This window comes from Serinus canaria, chromosome 28, assembly GCF_022539315.1.
Source record: "Serinus canaria isolate serCan28SL12 chromosome 28, serCan2020, whole genome shotgun sequence".
Classification (NCBI taxonomy): Eukaryota; Metazoa; Chordata; class Aves; order Passeriformes; family Fringillidae; genus Serinus; species Serinus canaria.
Genome location: NC_066341.1, coordinates 5,077,264 through 5,095,635, shown reverse-complemented (window position 1 = coordinate 5,095,635; position 18,372 = coordinate 5,077,264). Strand labels below are relative to the sequence as shown.

Here is an 18,372-nt window from a genome sequence, read left to right as displayed (position 1 = left end):
CTTGGAATTCAGTAGATATTCAGCAGTTTTTTAGAAAAAGGGACTATTAGTAAACACCTCTCTTCCCAAGCAACAGCACTTCAACAGGGAACAGAGTAGTCAAAACAAACCAAATTTATCATTAGAAGTGATCACACGACTTTAAATGGCTGGGCAGGCCCTGGCACAGGGTGCCCAGAGCAGCTGGGGTTCCCCTGGATCCCTGGCAGTGCCCAAGGCCAGACTGGAAAGCACTTGGAGCAGCCTGGGATAGTGGGAGGTGTCTGGGATGGGATGGGATGGGATGGGATGGGATGGGATGGGATGGGATGGGATGGGATGGGATGGGATGGGATGGGATGGGCTTTAAGGTCCTTCCAAGCCAAACTATTCTGGAATTCTGTCAGGGTTACAAAAGCCAGGGAAAGAGATTACTTGTGTGGACCATGTGGGGATGTCAAACACTGTTTCTGGTATTGAACAAGTTTTAAGAATTTTGCATGGAATCCAGCTCATGGTGGGAGCTACACACAGTGAATTTTAAATTCCAAGCCACATTTTATCACATTCCGTAACAAACAAACAAACAAACAAACAAAAAAAGTGTTTCAAACTTAAGGGTGATATAAAATAGCAAAACCCAGTTCAAAAACTAAGTAACTTTATTTGACACTTTTAGAAATTTTTTACAGCTTTAAACAAAAACAGACTAAAGGAAATTCCAGTGGTTTTTAAAAGCAAAACAGAAAGAAAAAACTGAAACTCCTGCAATTTGGCTAGCTGACCAGTCAATTTCAAGTTTGCTTTCTTTCATTGTATCTATATATGCCTGAAAATGGCTTCCTTATTCCATAGAAAATTCACTCTCCAGAAACCCTTGGGATATTTCTCATCTGTTTGTCTTAAGATTCTGCCATCCCCGTTAATTTTGAAATAGGTTATTTCCCATGTTACATCACAGAAGGAAAGTCAATCTACATCTGGTCACTGGAAATCCTATGTATTACAACGTATTTACATATAAAAAAAAATATATATAATGATGTGCTGTGAAATTGGATAGAAGGCTGTAATTCAGCCAGAGGGAGGGCTGGTATCAAAACCATAAAGATCCACACAGACATAGGGTGGGAAAAGGCCACCCAGACTGAACTGAAAATCAGATGCATCTACTATGGTAAGACCTACAGTTTTGGAAAAACAGAAATGTTTGCCAAAAATGTTTTTTTCCTACTTGGGAACAAACTTGCTTTTTCCCTTGGTTTTCGCAATGGCTCTCTCCTAGTGTCAGGAGAAGGGAAGGGATCCATGAGGTGACACAGTCTGTACTTCGTACTACTTGCAAACAATAACAGCAGAAAAAATATCTTGGTACCATAGATAGAAGATACTTGTATCATAGACAAAAGTCACAGAATTATTGATTTATCTATCCCTGCAGATATCATGCAATATGCACCATTTTGCAAGTCATCAAGTAGTAGCCTGAATGAGGGGAGAGGGACAGTCTTCCCATGGGGAATCAACAACCCCACAATCAGCTACAGCTGTGGGACTGATCCATGTGGTGTATGCCATTGACAGACTGACTGACGAGGTACAGGAGATACATGAGAGGAACCAGGGACTCAGGGAATGACATTCATTGTATCAGCATCATTGACTACATCCTTACAGAGAACTAAAGTCCTCATTCTTTATGTCCCATCTGCACTTCATTTCCATAGTTTGTTGGTTTGAAATTTTTTTTGCAGGAAAAATACTCAGAGTAAGTTTTCATACCAGTTTCCCACACTGGCCAACTTCCTCAGCCGTTCTTTTTATGGAGGGAGGGGGTGTTTTTTAATATGGGGTTTTCTCTAATTTTTTTTTTTTTTATTAAGGGGCCAAGCTGCATAGAAGGTCTTATAACAGCAAAAACATAAAAACAGCAAAAACACGTAACACATTGGATCAAGAGAAAATCTTTCCTTCAGTACCTGAATGAGCTTAAAGTTTATTCTTCATGCGTGCATATGTAAACAGATGCATTTGCAAGTGCTAAAATTAACAATCTTTTAGGTTGCACTCTTCATATACTATCCTACATACTACTGTTTGAACACCATTACAAAGTCCTTCCACAAAGACACCAGACATTTAAGACTGATAACATTATCTCCAAGAATCAACTTCCTCTCTAGAAGCAGCTACTGTCAAGCATCCAAATGGGTCTTAGCATCTAAATCATCTTAATACTGCTTGAAATTTTTGCTTCCAGCCTCCCACCAATCTACACCTAAAGTATTTCTGATTCAGTTTCAGTAAAATAACACTACCAGGGGTCACAGGGGGCTCGTGGCTTGCTGGAAGTCTCTCAGACCCCAGTTCCTCCAGCCTTGAAGGAACATGGTCAGCAATGAACACAGCATCTATGGGCAGGGCTCTAAATTCAGATTTTTCTTAGGTTTTGCTTTCCCGCATTGCTAGGCTGAAAGTAGCAGAGCTCACAGTTCCTATCAGCGGCTTCAGGATCGAGGTTTTGCGTGTTCAGCCCCGTGAGGAACGCAGCATGTGGCCCAGGCCCCAGGCTGAGAAGAGTGTTTAATTCCATTTCATGCCTTTCCTACATGAGGCATTACAGGAGTGATCTGTGACACAGAGATTCCTTGTTGCTCTCCCACAACCAGTGCTGGCTATGGGACTCTCTGTGAGAGTTTGACAGTCAAAAGGTTGCTGGAGGAGACAAGTGGCAAAGTATGAGCTGAACACAAATTGGTGACACGCTCACCCCAGCACAGGCAGAGCACAGCACTAATTGGCCATCAGAGCATTCAGCCTGTTTCCCACACAGGCTTGCTGCCAGCTTAGGGTCTCCTGTAACATCTCTGCTAAACATTCTCTGTAGTCTCCACTACTGATTATGAAAAAAGCAGATTATGAGCCAAACTAAATTAAACTGTGCCACTATGGGTTGTTTTTTACTTTGTCAAACTAAACCTGAACCACTATTTTGAAGTTTTTGTTTAATATAAATCAGAACAACTTCAGTCAGAGCAGAACAACAAAATTCTCTTCTGGTTCCTTGCTGGGGAATGCATGTGAAGGACTGTGCTCCTCCTCAAACAGCACCAGCTCCCCACCATCCCAGTGCTCAAGGCTTGGATCCACAGTGGAGATATGGCAGGTTTATGGCAATTTTTTGACTACAGACATATGTTTCAGAAGCAAAGAGCTATTTCTATCCATTCCAAACCTCTGGCTCAAGAAAGAAGTTAGTGTATTGCAAACATCAGATAGGACTCTTGTGTGCAGCCCCACCCCAGGATCAGGCTCTGGGAACCCTCGCTGGCCTCAGAGCACAACAGGGTGTTGCTGCTCGCAGCAAGTGTCACATTCTCAGGGCTGGAGATCTTTCAGCAGCACTTGACTATGAGGTGTTGGCTGTCTGCTACTCCAGGGCTCCTACCAGCCCAAGCCACCACTTTTTTAGGAGTTATGATAGAATCTTAGAATACAAAATGGTTTGGGTTGGAAGGGACCTTTGAGATCATCTCATTCCAGCCCCTGCCATGGGTAGGGATGCCATCCACTAGATTCAGGTTGCGCAGGGTTACATCCAACTAAGCTTTGAACTTCCAGAGATGGGGCATAAACTGGTGATGAGCTGGTTTACTTTGAAACCATATTTTCAGCTGACCAATATTTACGTGAAACACTCTAAGTCAGTTCATAACATACAATGCATGTATGTCAGCAGGAAGCAGTTCTTAAACAAAAAAAATCTAGCTAGCAGATCATCTCAGAATTTTTAAGAGACAAACACCTGGATGAAGTTCGCCATCTGGAGCTGAACTTGCATGCTGACATGCAGAAAAATATCATGAGAAAACTGGATAAAACTGTAACGCCACCTTCACCTAAGGAAGGTAGCTCCAAATAATTGTAGCAGCCTGTGCACCTGTAACCCCTGGCTGCTGGACTCACCAACAGCGTCTGGCAAACAGAACCAAGCCTGAGCCCCTGCATCACATGAAGTTAAGTCCTCGGCTAGTTCCTGAAATTATAGATTATTGTGTACAGTACACAGTTCCCAATTCAAGAAAATCCAACTTAAACACACTATTCATCACCTATCACTAATCTACAGATGGCAAAATGCCATCTTTACTCCACATAATCTGAGTATTTAACTGCAAAACTGGAAAAGGTGGAACCCTCACAGAAGAGCATATAATTGATAAATAGAGATGATAGAGAGGATCAGTGAAAAGAAAGTTTTTTATGCCACTGGCCAAAGGAAGCTTCTGGTAGCACACAAAGCTGTCTTGTTCCAGGCTGCCAGAAGCAATTCAACAAATTAAACATAGACAAAAAAGACTAAAATTGATGTGGTTTCTTTTCAGAAGATTTATCACTTTTAAGTAGCAGAAAACGCAGTCTTTGTCTCACAAGAGCTGAACTGTCCATCACAGTTGGTACAGAACACCCTGACAGCATTCATGAATGTAAACTGAGTACTCTGGGATGAAGTTTATGCTATAACTTCATTAAAACCAGGAATCCTGACCCTCAGACTATATCTGAGTAGGGAGGACAGGGCTTGCTGGCTGGCCCCAACTGCCAGTGGCATGAAATTACTCTGCTTGGTGTGGTTCAGTTCTCTCCTGGCAGAACCAAAGGAGCTCATGCACTGGGCACTGCCCTGTCCTGCTGAGCCCTTCACCTGTCAGCCAGCACCAAAATTTCCTTATTAAGTCTATTAATTCTAATATCATCCCTACTTGACAAACTGTTTTCCCAGTTTGCAGCAGCCTTTTCAGATTTTTGGATATTTACCATGCCCTTAGATCTTCTCTTTGGAGAAAACTCTTCCACTGCCTTTCTTGCTCAGTGTCTCCTCATGCTTTCTGAGTCACCTTCAGTTTTTTCTTATCTTCCCTTTCTCCACCCTACCCAGCACCACTGGCAAAAACCTAAACTGAACAGCTGTTAGTGCAGCTCTGTTCTTCATGTCTTGCCCTAGCTAGGAAACCACATGCAAGATTAAAATACCTAAAGATTAATTGTTCCTTGTTGATGATATTTTCTGAACTGCTGAAAGTAGTTCGTGTCCTCATTTGCCTGAAAACACAGCCCTACATTCTTTTTAAAATATCATAGATTATACTTGTCATGGAAAAAGCACCATCTCTGCAGGCTTTGGATGTGTATTTGTATCTACTGCTATGTCTGTATTTCACATTTGTGTCAAGTGTTGATAATCATTAGTTGTATACACAGCTGCTTGTCCAGCATACTCAGCCTCCATTTACACTACAAATAACACACCAAATGATGAAAGCATGTACCAGCGTACTCTGGTTTGTTCATGGACAGTCAACGAAGCTGCTGTTAAAAAGAAGTATCATGGGCTTTACATCCTATACAGCCTGTGTAGTGCAACAAACCAGAAACACACACAGCCATGGGGCTAAAGACAAGAACAAAAGCACTGGATCTTGCACTAAAACAGCACACGTGAGCTTTGACTTCAAGGCAACACTGTTCTCCAACATCCAATACTGGCTTTTTTAAAAAGCTGCAAGTAAATTCACAGCATCTCCCCGAGGCAGCTAAATTTATTAATGACTGCAGCATTCATTAATGTCAGCACCAGTTTCCAGCACACTCAGAAGTCAACAGGCACTACCTGGATCATGGTAGCCATGATCTGTTCCCAGCTGGAACAATGCAGCGGGAAGGCAAAAATCAAAGCTGAAACACCGAGATGTGCATGGCTGAAAAATAGTGTCAAGACATTCTTAACAACAGCCATATTGAGGGGTACTGTAAGGAAGGAGCATCATCCTCTGAAGGAAAAGCTTGACCAATTATCCAAGACCATGGAAAATGTTCAAGAAATATGGAAACAAACAGTTTTCTAAATGAAGTTTTCTATGAAGCATGCTAATAAATCTTTTGGAAAATAAGCTGTGCAGATTTTCTGTTGTCTGCCATCTGTCCAAGTTTAGAGAAAAAATTTAATATTTTCGCAAGTGTAATTCTTACACATGTGGATGCACTTTTATTTTAGTGACACTGGTAAACACAGAATATATTTTCAAATCTATTCTTTTGTGTTTCTTTTTTATATATTTCATTTAAAATGCTCTTCATTTCTGACAAGAAAAATAAAATCCGCAAAATTCAAAGAGGGTTTGGGATACTTTTCTCTTATCATCCTCAGTAAAGTCTTTCATATTCCATTCTACCTTCAGCTGCATTTCGGCAATCTTTCAGCAGGGAACAGACCAAAACAAACACCTGAGGAAGGGATCTGACCCTCATTATTGTGATCTAAAGAGTCAGATTTTCTCAAATGGGTTTTTGTTTTAGTGGTGTGGATTGTTATTGGGGTTTTTGTGTTAGTTTGGTTTTTTTGTTTTTTTTTGACTAAAAGAAGTGCTTCCCCTGAACACATACAAGTTCTCAGGAACTGAACTCTCACTGAATTTCTGGACAGATAAGGCTTAGTATGTGAAAGACATAAACAAGAAGCCTATCAACATCATTTTAAACATTAATATAACTTTAATTACTTTAAATATTTAAACTCAAGTTTGGTATGGAATGTGTATTGGAAAGCATCAAAAAAATCAGAGTCAGTCACATTGAACTGATAGGCATATCTTCGTATACAACATTAAGTCTTAAATTAAGCTGATCAGGGGAAGTTTTTTAAAGATAAAAAAATACAGCCTTGTTGTTTGATGGAAGGGATTGATCTGCCCAGGATCAAGGTCCGAACAGTCACAGCCAAACTGGAGCACCAGGGTCACCTGATTTGTAAAGTACTGAGATAGTCAAAGTCTGTAAATTGTTACCACTTCACATGCTTTAACTGGAGGTAATGCACTAAGAAGCAATTGGGTTTTTTTCCCTGAATTCTTTGTTATTTGGGGGAGAAAAAAATTGCACTTAAAAATAGATGGAAATTCCCCAAAACCTGAGGTGAAGCAGAATGTCCAGAACTGTGAAATGCCTAGTTCAGTGTGACCAGTTCTGTTTTAACTGAGCTATGAACAATCTGAAATAAACTGTTTCCTAGCCACACAGGAGAACAAATGTGAAAGTACACTTGCAAGTAAATGATAATACCTAATGCTTCATCATCAGAAAGCTACTCCAAACAACATTCTGACTAACAGATGATCAAGGCAAAAACCAATAGAACTTTGAGTCAGTCTCCAACTTACCTTGCTATTTGTCAAGTTCGTTATTTAAACACAAGATTGCTTTCTTAATTTAATAACAATACTTACACAAAGACTTAAGGCATAATCCAGCTAATTGAAGTTTTCAGTAAAATGTTTCTGTTGCTTTTTATTAGTAATAACTGGTTCAGGTTACTGCTGGCCTAAGTAAGGGTCCATTAAAGAGAAGACTGAAAAGCAGATTGCTTTAGTACTATCTTCCATTAGGGCAATTTGAAAATTAAACATTGTGTTGACCATTGAACCCAGGAAGCCTTCCAAAAAACTTCATAAATCATCCTATCAGACAAGGCTCAAGGCTTTAAGCAGAAGCTGGTAAAACTTCTGCTTAAAGCCTTGAGAATGGTTTTAGAGAAAGCTGCTCACATTCTAGAGAAAGAATGTTACCACTGCCCACAAAAGCTTTCATCCAAAAAGCACAAGGCAAAATTTTGGAAGATCTAGCCAAAAAGACAATGGCTGATATTTAACTGACATTCTTGAAAAGAGAGCCCTTCATCTCTAATTCAACATGCCAAGTAGAGACTCTCAATTTAACAGCAATGCCTCTGACTGCATCACTGCAACAATACTTTTGTAAATTATATTTTGGGCTCCCAAATACTCCAGAGTATTTCTTCCATGCAATCTGGAATCATATCCAAGGATCCTATAATACTTCAATTTTCTATTTCAGTTTTTGTGTGAAGTGCTTGAGGCTTTCTGGAATTGCAACACAAGTGCAGAACAGACTCCTCTGATGAAGCCAAATGTACTTAGATGGAACAAGTAATACACAAATCCCATCATCTTTCTATGTACAAAAGCTGAAGCATAAAAGACTAAATCATGTTAGAGAGGAAAACAAACAATTTCAGGAATATGAAGTAAGACCAGCTGCACTCCAAAATTTTTAAATTCACAAATTCCTTCACAATGTAGCAAGAAAGACAAAATAAAAAGCGAGCTCCCAGGTTCATTCCAGAACCTGACAGACTATGCTTTGGCTATTCTTGGGACAAAGACAAAACATGACTTAGGCAGTTGGTAAGTTACTGAGCAGCAAGTAGCTTTTAAATCACAACTGTCTCTAGCACTATATGTGCTCCACTGGGAATGAAATATCAGACTATTTTCTTCAGAATCAGAAATCGCAATTATATTCCTTGAATGAAGAAGAAATAGAAGCTCAAAGCCCCAAACGTAAGAACATTTGCGCTTTAATATTTTCCCAAAGAAAATACTGCCTGTTAAGCTTAGTACAGTGCTACTACCTACTTTTTTTTCACCTATTTGGCTTATATTTTATTTCTAAACATTCCTAATATGCATTTGCTTCCAGGCATTATTCTGTGACCAACCCTGTTTATTATCAGAGCCCTTGGAGTTCACATGAATGCCTAGAAAGCTTCCCGGAGCTCTACTCACCCTGCCTTTTAAACTAGACTAGTAGCTCAGGTTCCTAGAAGTAAAAACAGAGACAAAAATTTAAGAGATGCATTAAATGCATCATGGTAGCATAAAGCCTTTAGGAGTAATGGTAATTTAACCATTCTCTGCATTTCCTGAATGTCAGTTGATAATAATGCATTCCCTTATATCACTGGCTTTGACAAGTCAGGAGAAGTAACGTATATGGTGACAATAGGGAAAGTGCCCCAAAAAAAAAACCAAAACCAAAACCAAACCAAAACAAAACAAAAAAAAACCCAAAAAACCAAAAAAAAAACCCACAAAAACCGTATTTCTCTCAAGTAAGCATTGTGAGCATTGTAGCAGACTTGTTCAATGCTTTTCTTCCATGTTAACCTACATCATGGTGAAGCAGTGAAACAGCCATACAAGCACAGAGTACTGAGTAAATAAAGACTCTTGATGCCACCCTGCCCTAATGCAAAGGGAACAAATGGTCAAAGGCATTCACTAACAGCAATCATTGAAACCCACACATCAGAACTCCTGGAGAGCACCATATTTCAGAAAGGTGTTTTAAGTATATAGCTGTACCAAAGCTGGAGACAGAACATTCCTTGTTGGATTTGATGATCAGACTCCTAGTGAGGTTCCTCAATGAAAGCAAACCCTATTAAACCAGTCCTAAATACATACTGGTTTTATGTATGTTTGTGAGGGAAAGTAAGGAGTTCTTATCACATTACTTATTCCAACTTGTTTTGTTCTGCATTTAGGCATTTGCTTTCAAGGTCATCCTTATTCTGAGCAGTTGGTTCCTCACTGTGGGCCACAGAGATTTCTGACTGGTCTGTTTTTGTGCTGGTATCAGCCAGCTCCTCTTCAGCTGAGGCGGAGCCATGCAGCTCCTTCACGTGGAGGGTGGGGTTGGTCATTTGCTCTGTGTCTTGTTGAGAGGCTGGCACACTGCTATCTTTGGGAAGCTGAGGGCAGTTGACAGGAGCTATCACCACAGGAGGCTGAGGTAGGTCTTTCTGTAAATGAAAGATCACAGTCAAAATGATGGAAAACAAGAACTATTGTGTCCAGTTATCCAAGGTAATGGTCATACAAGAGGAAGATTAAAGGTCCATCAACGCTGTTATCATTCTCCAGCAGTGGAGAGATGCATACAGTTATCCTTTCTTTGTGTTTTATAGGACACCAGGGGAATTTTTCCTCCCAGAAGAGTGTTGGCTTTCTGAGTGATTGCTCCTCACCAGTTTCATATGTGCTCTGCTGATAAGGCAGCAACAGGCACTTGGTCCTTGGCCACTGTCCAGTTCTGCCCGCCTTTACTATAAAAGAACTGGCAACTTTTACATAACATTTCAGATGATCTCTAACAATTAAATTTAATTTCTCTAGTGGAAGCTTGTGAAAGTTATCACAAATAGTTGAATAATAAAATAAAACTCACTGAGGGAACCTCCAGCTTCATAGACCTGGCCTTCTAGTAAGTATTCAAAAACTAAAATAATGCATGATAGAAATTATTCCTTTTTGAATCAAGTTAATTTCACTTGCAGCACAGTGAAACAAAGGGATAATTTACAATACTGAACTACATTTTCACCTTCATAAACAATATGCTATGAAAAAATATGAAGAAAGTATTTTAAGGGTATATTTTATATAGTACTAAACCCCCCCATTTTATATAACATTGTAACCCAAAATCTTTGTGTTTGTGTGATAATACTGCAATATTTTACTCAACTTTAATTCTAGTTAGGTTTTTATAATATTAGTATTTCCTGAAGACACTCATATCAAACTGGTATTCACCGCAAAGCCGCTGCCCGTCCAGAACATGGCAAGCTCCCTTCTCCAAAGGGCCACCACCAAGCTGGTGAGGAGAGTACAGGGCACCAGGTAGAGAAGAGCAGGTTGGCCCATCTGCATCAGTGCCAAGGCAACAAAGGTCACAAGAAGGCCTATGCCATATGCTGGAAGAAAACAAACCCAGCAAAACACAGTTATTCGGATATAGCTTTGCTCAAGCACAACTAAATAACTGGCTAAAGGAGCATTCTCACTGGAATTTTTTGCAAGCAATATGTACAACATCTCCAGAAGTTTGTCAGGCCTCTTTAGCATTATTTACACCATGTAAACATGGAATACTACAGTTTTTCTATTGATAACATGTGAAAGTAGTGTGATTGGCCTAGTCCGTACTGTACAATTAAATAATTACCTTAAGCAAAATAAATATATGAAATATTGTGCATCATATTATATTTATGAACTCAGCAGATACAGACAAATATTTTGACCATTATAATGTGCTTCTTGTTTGGGTTGGCTTTAGCTGTTTCTTCCTATCCTGCCACACAGCTAAAAAAAAAGCCAGCCTGCTCTAGATTGTATGTTTTTATTACTTTCTATTTAATTGCTGCATAAATGTGGCAAAATTTATTTAGAAGAACAGAAGTAGCTTGGATCTCATAATGTAATTATTTTCAATTACATTTTCAAGACAATGAAGTTAATCCAACTTTTTCTTCAGATCCAGATTTCAGATTTTTCTTCAGAAGGTCAAGAAAGACATTGAGGGGCTGTCCAGAGAAGAGAACAGAACTGGGGAAGGGTCTGAGAGAAGCAGCTGAGGGAGCTGGGAAAGGAGCTCAGCCTGGAGAAAAGGAGGCTCAGGGGGGACCTCCTCACTCTCCAGAACTGCCTGACAAGAGGGTGCAGCCAGGAGGGCTCCCAGGAAACAAGGGATAGGAGGAGAGGAAATGGCCTCAGGTTCTGCCAGGGCAGGTTTAGATTGGATATTAGGCAGAGCTTCCTCCCCAGAAAGGTTTTCCAGTTCTGGTACAGCTGCCCAGAGCAGTGATGGAGTATCTATCTCTACAGGGATTTAAAAGATGTATGGATTTGGCATCTGGGGATATGGTTAGAGGTGGGCTTGGCAGTCCTGGGGGACTGGCTGGACTTGATGATCTCAGAGGGCTGTGATTAGAATAATCAATAACTCTTTACAGCCCTTGAAAATGCTTTTTGGGCAGGGGCATATTCTGTTATTACTGAGAGTTCCTTATATATAATTAAAATATTTCTTATAATGATTTAAGTCCATTGCCTCACATCTTATGTGCACACCTGTAGGAAGAGCCTCTCTGTCCTCTCTGCAGTCTCCCATTAGGCAGCTGTGGGAAGCAACAGAATCTCCTCTTTGCCTTCTCTTCTTTTTACAACCTTGTGCTCCAGTCTTCATCCATCCTGACAGTCTCCATTGTCTGTCAATGTCTGTCTGGCACCAGGGATCCTGGTTAACTCAGTCTTAAGTGACAAATTGAGAGGAATAATCACTCCTCTCATAACTGCTGACTACATCTTGCTAACTTAGCCCTGTATGTGGCTCATTCTCAGTGCTGCAATAGCACACTGCTGACTCTTTATCAATATAACATTTTCTGATTTCTGCAAACATATTTTTAAATTACCAGATAAGACAACAATTTTGTTTTACTTTATATGAGACAATGATTTGGAATATCAATAAAAGCATCTCTCTACCCCTGCTAGAAGTGTCCAGGAACTAGATATTTTTTCAAAAGAATTTCTAAAAAAGTTGTTAATGACCATTTCTCATGAAATTCATTGCAAGCATTAGAAGTCTTTGCTAGCAGAAGTACATTGTAGGAAAGACAACAGGAATCAGTCAGATCCTATTCATCAGTAGTATTTATGTTCATGGCACATAACTCCATGGATTTTACAAACTGAAGAAGATAACTTATCTAGAGGTGTTATAGTCATCATAATAAAATTCCCTAAATCATAGGTTATGGATTTTAAGAATACACAAGAAATTAAGAACAAAGGATGATATCCCTGAACCTGAATTCTCATGCACAATAAACTCAAAGATTCATGAATCAAGAAACCATGAAGAGTAGCTGAGCACATGTAAAAATAGTGTAATTACAAGGGGTAGACTGAGACCCTTGGCAGCCATGGTAACAAGAGCTCTGCTTACGTAAGGCAAAACAGCTCAGAAAAGCAACATCAGCTAGCTTGGTGATGGAAGATCTAGACTTGAAAGCACTTTGCTAAATGTTTCTGTTTAATAATAAAAGGAGGAACAGGATAAAACCCCAAACTATGCCATGCAAGACTGATGACATGCTTTTAGAGGGAGCCACTCCTGTAGGTCTTGTGTTCAGGTGGCACTGTGGTACGTACCTATTGTGCAGGCTACAAAATAGACTCTGGATGACTGCACCTGAATATCAAACCTATGGCAATATGCTACCAGTAAGCCTAGGAAAAGAAAGAACAGTTACAATATGCTTTCAACCTAGTCACACACTTCATGATAAAAATAAAACCATCAAACCAGCTAGGACCTTGCCAGATTTTTTTTTCCCAAAAAACTTCCTTGGCATCCTGTGTTTAAGCACCACAACAATACATCCAGCAGGCTGCACAATTTACAAACCAGTTATCTGACAGTACAAGGCCCATGTATTGGAAGAACTCCAAAAGTAAAATACACAGCTACAAACATGCAGATCATAGATAAAAATGTCATCTCATCCCCACTAAACATTTGCAAAAATACAGTGTTCACAACAAGAGCAAGAGTAAGTTCAGCCCTTTGAGCTGGTACTGAAGACAGTAGAATTTTATGGTTAATGATTGTGCCTGCTTCAGTTTGGGGGGAGACTAATGGGCATGACAGAGTTCGTATTTCCCAAAATACAAGAAAGTAAACAAATTATTTTGCAGAAGAAATCTGAAAGCAAAAAGGTGCATAATTTTTTCATCTGCAGTGATGCCAGGGATGGTTCTACATACTATCTAAAATCAAATTTGAGAGAAGGTGTGGCAGAAATACTGGCTATAACTGTGTAACTAACAGTTAGGAAGTTTTGAGTGGTCAGGCATCTGTACTTAATCCGTGTGCAAATGGACAAATGATTTCCTCTATCACCACACTATCAAAGATGCTTTATAGTATAGAATCAGTTGCTAAATCTACTCTTGCAATTTCTCTATGTTTCTTGACATCACTGCATGTGAAAGTGAACCACAAGATTGATGTGCATTTTTCTTGCTGAAAAGGTGAATAGTGCACAAAAAAACACTATACTTGAAAATTTATCAGGTTTATAGTAGTCAAATCAAACCTACCACTTGAAGCAGGAGTACAAGAAGAATAAACTAATACGACAATGCAACATGTAAAATTCTTAACATGCTAAACAATACCTGGAACTAAAATGTCTCCAAATCCTAGGAGAGAAAAAGGCCTGTCACATAGAGCCAATGGTGAGGAATTCAGTCGGGGAACCTTCAGGACCATTGGGAGCTTGGAATGAGAGAGACACATGTCTGATGAAAAGCACAGTGACACTACCTACCAGAACTTGTTCCTGTTGCACTCAAAGTGCAAGTTTCAAATACATCAAATGGATCTTTTTATACATTCATTACATACAATATTACTGACAACTAACAAAATGCATTTAAGATGGGAGCAATGAAATACTTTCGAAATACTAGGTTAACTTCAAAGTTTCCACATACAATCGGGTATCAACTCTGCTTTAGCTGCAGGTATGTACAAAATTTAGGTAAGCTGGTACATGCGTAGGAAATAATAATTTATACAGTTCATTCACCGGGTGCAATAAAAGTCTCAAAAGACCAAGACATGAATAATTTTAAAAAGTCATTTTTCAAATCACTTTAAAGACTCTTCCCTACCCATGTGTTCCTATTTATTACATAAATTGCAATGTGAGGCACAGTATGCCACGGTCCATTGCAAATCTGTATTTTCTTTATTACAGTACATTAAATAAACTTTCTTGTTTCTTTTCTTATATTAGTGCCAAAATAATTTTATATACCTATACTTTCGTAACTGTTTTATACAATTCATTCTGTGCTTAAAGTTGAATCCAAAGGGGTACTAAAGGGGTATAGGAGAGAAGAACAAAAGAAGTCAAAGAAATTAGTATGGGTTGTATGGATTGATCCACATCCTGCAAACAAGTATTTTCTTTGCTATTTTCCCACAAGACACTATTACATTCATTGCTGAAACAGATCAAATTAATCCTTAAATTAACATAACCAGGTTTCCCTACTGATTAGTTTTTTTTGTTTTGTTCACTATATCTCACTATCTCCTACATCTCTCATACTTTCCTCCCTGAGTCAGCCATATCTTGTAAGGTGTTCATGCAATTGGCTGCTGTCCAACGGTGAAAACCCACTGAACACTGACTTCTGTTTTCTTCTGTCTCCTATTTGTGTTTCTCTCCTTTACCTACAGCCTCAGCTTTTCATAAAACAAATGTCAAAAGAGGAAAGGAGGGGAAAGAGACAGACTGATTATATGTTTTATCTCTTTAGGAAAAGATGCTCATGCTTAACTAGCAACAAGTTAATATTTACTGATGTGGTCCTGTTTGTGTGAAGCTAACCAGCTTTCTTATATTGAAACCCTGTCAAAAAAAGATAAAGGAAAACCAAAGCTGGTGTGATGAACCACTACAAGTCTGCTTTGCCCCTCCAGAATAAACATTCAGGAGTACTTATTCCCAATTAAGTTCTTTTCAGACTGGCATCTTCATTTCAGCTTTATGGTCTTGAATTTTAGAGAAGTTAAAAGTGTAATAGTTGAAAGCTAGTGCCAGATTTTCAGACAACATGTAGTACCTTTTCATGAGTGGCAGAATCAGAAGGGCCTGCAGCCACCTCCACCATTATGCTCTCCCCAGTCTAAGAAAAAAATGGGAAAATTGTAAATCAGCACTTCACTCAGCAGCTCTGGGATCATTTAGGAACACACAGAGAGACAAGTCATTACACTTTGCTCTGCGGGCAGCAGGCAAAAACCTTACTTACCTTTGTTAGAAAAGGTGTGATAAATACAAAGAATACATCATACACAAAAAGAACCAGGAGGAGTAAGGTACAACCCTGAAGGAAGAGACAAGATATTTGGTATTTACACACAATGCATTAGCAAACAACAAAGAATTAATAATTAGAAGGCTAATAAAAGAAAAAGCTTGCAAAGACTAAAACAAGTCAGTAATGTATTTTTCTTAATTCCTAAATATTTTAGATAAAGGAATAGGATCGTGCATGCACCATATAAAATAAAGTAATTCTTAAACACAAAATTACATGTTATTGCCCAAAATTCTTTATTGTGTAAAATCTGAAAATGGTGCCACTTCAATTTCCTGGGAAATATGAAGCAGCTCTGCATTGGAAGATGCCAGGCATGGCTTGAAACACTGTATACCATTTACTATCATTCTATACAAACTTATAGGTGAAGATAATTTGAAACAAAAGTTTGACAAGCTGCTTAAGGGGCAAATAAATGACTATTACTGATTTTTGTCTTAGGATACTGACTAAGGTCAGAAAGATTTGGAAAAAACCCACTAGACTGATGCATTAGTTGTATGTCAATTTGAGAAACAAAATCAAAACAATCAAAACAGAACAAACACACCCCTCCCAAAAAAATACTCAAATACCAAATAGATTAATAAAGAGGTGGTGTGTGATTTACTAATCAACACTCCACAGAATCGACATAACAATCACATACCACTTCTGGGTTTTCATTATACTCATTGCATCCCTTTTTTCCATGCTGACATATGAATGGAATTGCATTTCCAAGGCAATATACGCCATTATAAGTGACTCTTCTGTTCACACATGCAAACTTCTTCTCTTTAACTTTCTTCTGAAAGTCTATAACTTCTGTTTAACTTTCATACCTTAAATGTAGGCAGGCGAATTGTTTTCAACATGTAAAGACAGAAAGCAATTCCTAAAGCATCTTGCAGAACCCAGGCCCACCTTAAAAAGAGAAAAGTAACATTTTTGCAGGAAACAGCAGGAAAAACAGACCAAGCATTGTCCTCACTAAGGGACAAGGGACAAAGAAAAAACACTTTTATTCAAAGTACTTGCTTGAAATTGACAATGTTGTCAGCGTGAGCTGGCAAATGGGAAGTTGTTTTTCATCAACCTCAGAGCCTTCCACAAAGAAGTCCCTGGGAGATGAGGGAAGACCTGTGTGATACTGTCTATCTAGACTTCAGTAAGGCTTTACACTGACAATCTTCCATAAAATCCTCACAGAGAAACTGGGGAAGTAGTAGCTGAATGAGCAGTGAGGTGGACTGAAAACTGCCTGAATGAGGTCAGTGGATAACAAAATGGGAAGTGCTGGGGTCCCTTGTCCTGTGTATAGGTGTGCACCTTGTGTGCTGAGGCAAATTTACAGCTGGGCCTGGTTTTCAATTGTGTTTTGCAAGTTGAGTGTAGAAGTGCTCTTTGCTTTACTCTCAACTTCTAGGGTTAAAGAGAAGTAGGATCTGAGATAAACAACACTAAGGTTTCCCCAAAATTGCTATGGTCTAGGCACAATGAGAGATGGTGCTGTTGGATCAATACATGTGTACTTGCTGATGGAGCTCTTGCAGGAAACACTCAGGCCCACTTCAGCCCTGATGCAGAAAATGGATTTCCTAGTCCTCAGTATTTTGGAACATTTCTATAGTACTGCCGTACTCCTCCTAAGTCTGACACTTATCTCTCTAAAGGTCTTCCAGAGTTGATGATTCCTGGATTTGAGTTGTCATTGAATGGTCCACACAGAACACAGATCCCACAAAAGCACTGACATGCATTCAAAGCACAAGTCAGACATCTTTGATATCATCCTCAGAAACACAGCCAGCATTTCAGTTCCAATACTGAACCCCCAGTAGATGAACCAAGAAGATGAACACAACCTGTATACATGGGAAAACTGGAACATCTGGGAGTGAGGTAAGAGTTAAAAAATCCCAAACAAAAACAAAAACACAACACTCTGTAAAAGATCCACCTCTAACAAAAGTGGTAAGAACCTGCAACAAATAGGAACTACAGCAACACTGAGGTGTAGAGAATTACTGACGTGTACAAGAAAGCTGAGAGAAACTAAAGATCTGACAATCTTACCAGTTCTTATTCTCATGAAGAAATAAGTTAGACAACTTGTGTCCAACTTTCCATATCACTTCTGAAAAGCTGTCTTAAGTCACAGAGATCAGAGTACTGACTGAGACTCAGAGAAATTCAAGCTTAACATAAGACAGTTTTCTGTAATTCAAATGAACAAGAAAAAGATGAAGTACATAAGGAACAACTAAGAATTTCTGCATGTCTCTATTTTTTTCCTGTCATTCCTAATTTCTGGATACATGTAGACTTCTGTGGATGCCAGTTATTTATACTATAAAGTGTATTAAAATTTTTAGCACAGATCACTTACTGATCTTCATTTCTGAAGATTCCCCAGACTACGCTGACAGAGATACAAAATACTGCCAAGAGCAACATCCGGACCTGGGGACGCTTGTGAAAATATGGCAAGTTGTTGTCTGGGATTCTGAAAAACAATCACACCAAAGCTACAGTTGTCTGTGTATATAGCCTCTTCCTTTATCAATCCTTTGAAGCATGAAGCTGCCTTTTAAACCCCACACCTTCCCAACAGTATAAAAATCTAAGTTTCCCTATAAAAATTCTGAAAGTTGCCACATACCTACACTTTCCCAAGGGGAATCTTCTTACAAAGGGAGACAGACAGCTGTAAAGACCAATCGAGGCAGCCAGGCAGAATATTCCTATTATAACATAGACTGAGGGGAAAAAAGTATTAAGTCCAAGGATAAGGCAAGAAATG

General features: G+C 39.1%; 1 protein-coding gene and 1 long non-coding RNA gene across 4 annotated transcripts in view; one reads left to right on the top strand and one right to left on the bottom strand.

Moving 5' to 3' along the window:
- LOC127060946 (uncharacterized) overlaps positions 1 to 18,372 on the top strand; it is a 340,458-nt gene that overhangs the window by 273,481 nt on the left and 48,605 nt on the right. The window lies entirely within an intron of this gene.
- The window catches only part of SPPL2B (signal peptide peptidase like 2B), a 31,065-nt gene continuing 13,967 nt past the window's right edge, over positions 1,275 to 18,372 (bottom strand). The window contains exons 7-16 of one of the 3 annotated variants that reach the window (XM_030231393.2): positions 18,232 to 18,328; positions 17,959 to 18,075; positions 16,412 to 16,493; positions 15,516 to 15,590; positions 15,327 to 15,389; positions 13,869 to 13,968; positions 12,840 to 12,917; positions 11,754 to 11,900; positions 10,434 to 10,594; positions 1,275 to 9,640 (exon numbers count right to left, since the gene is read on the bottom strand). In XM_030231393.2, the coding sequence (XP_030087253.1) occupies positions 9,353 to 9,640; positions 10,434 to 10,594; positions 11,754 to 11,900; positions 12,840 to 12,917; positions 13,869 to 13,968; positions 15,327 to 15,389; positions 15,516 to 15,590; positions 16,412 to 16,493; positions 17,959 to 18,075; positions 18,232 to 18,328 (1,208 nt within the window). In that variant the 3' untranslated portion in view covers positions 1,275 to 9,352. Of the gene's footprint in view, positions 9,641 to 10,365; positions 10,595 to 11,753; positions 11,901 to 12,839; positions 12,918 to 13,868; positions 13,969 to 15,326; positions 15,390 to 15,515; positions 15,591 to 16,411; positions 16,494 to 17,958; positions 18,076 to 18,231; positions 18,329 to 18,372 lie in introns of all 3 variants that reach the window. The other 2 variants (XM_030231395.2, XM_030231394.2) reach the window with 2 other exon arrangements.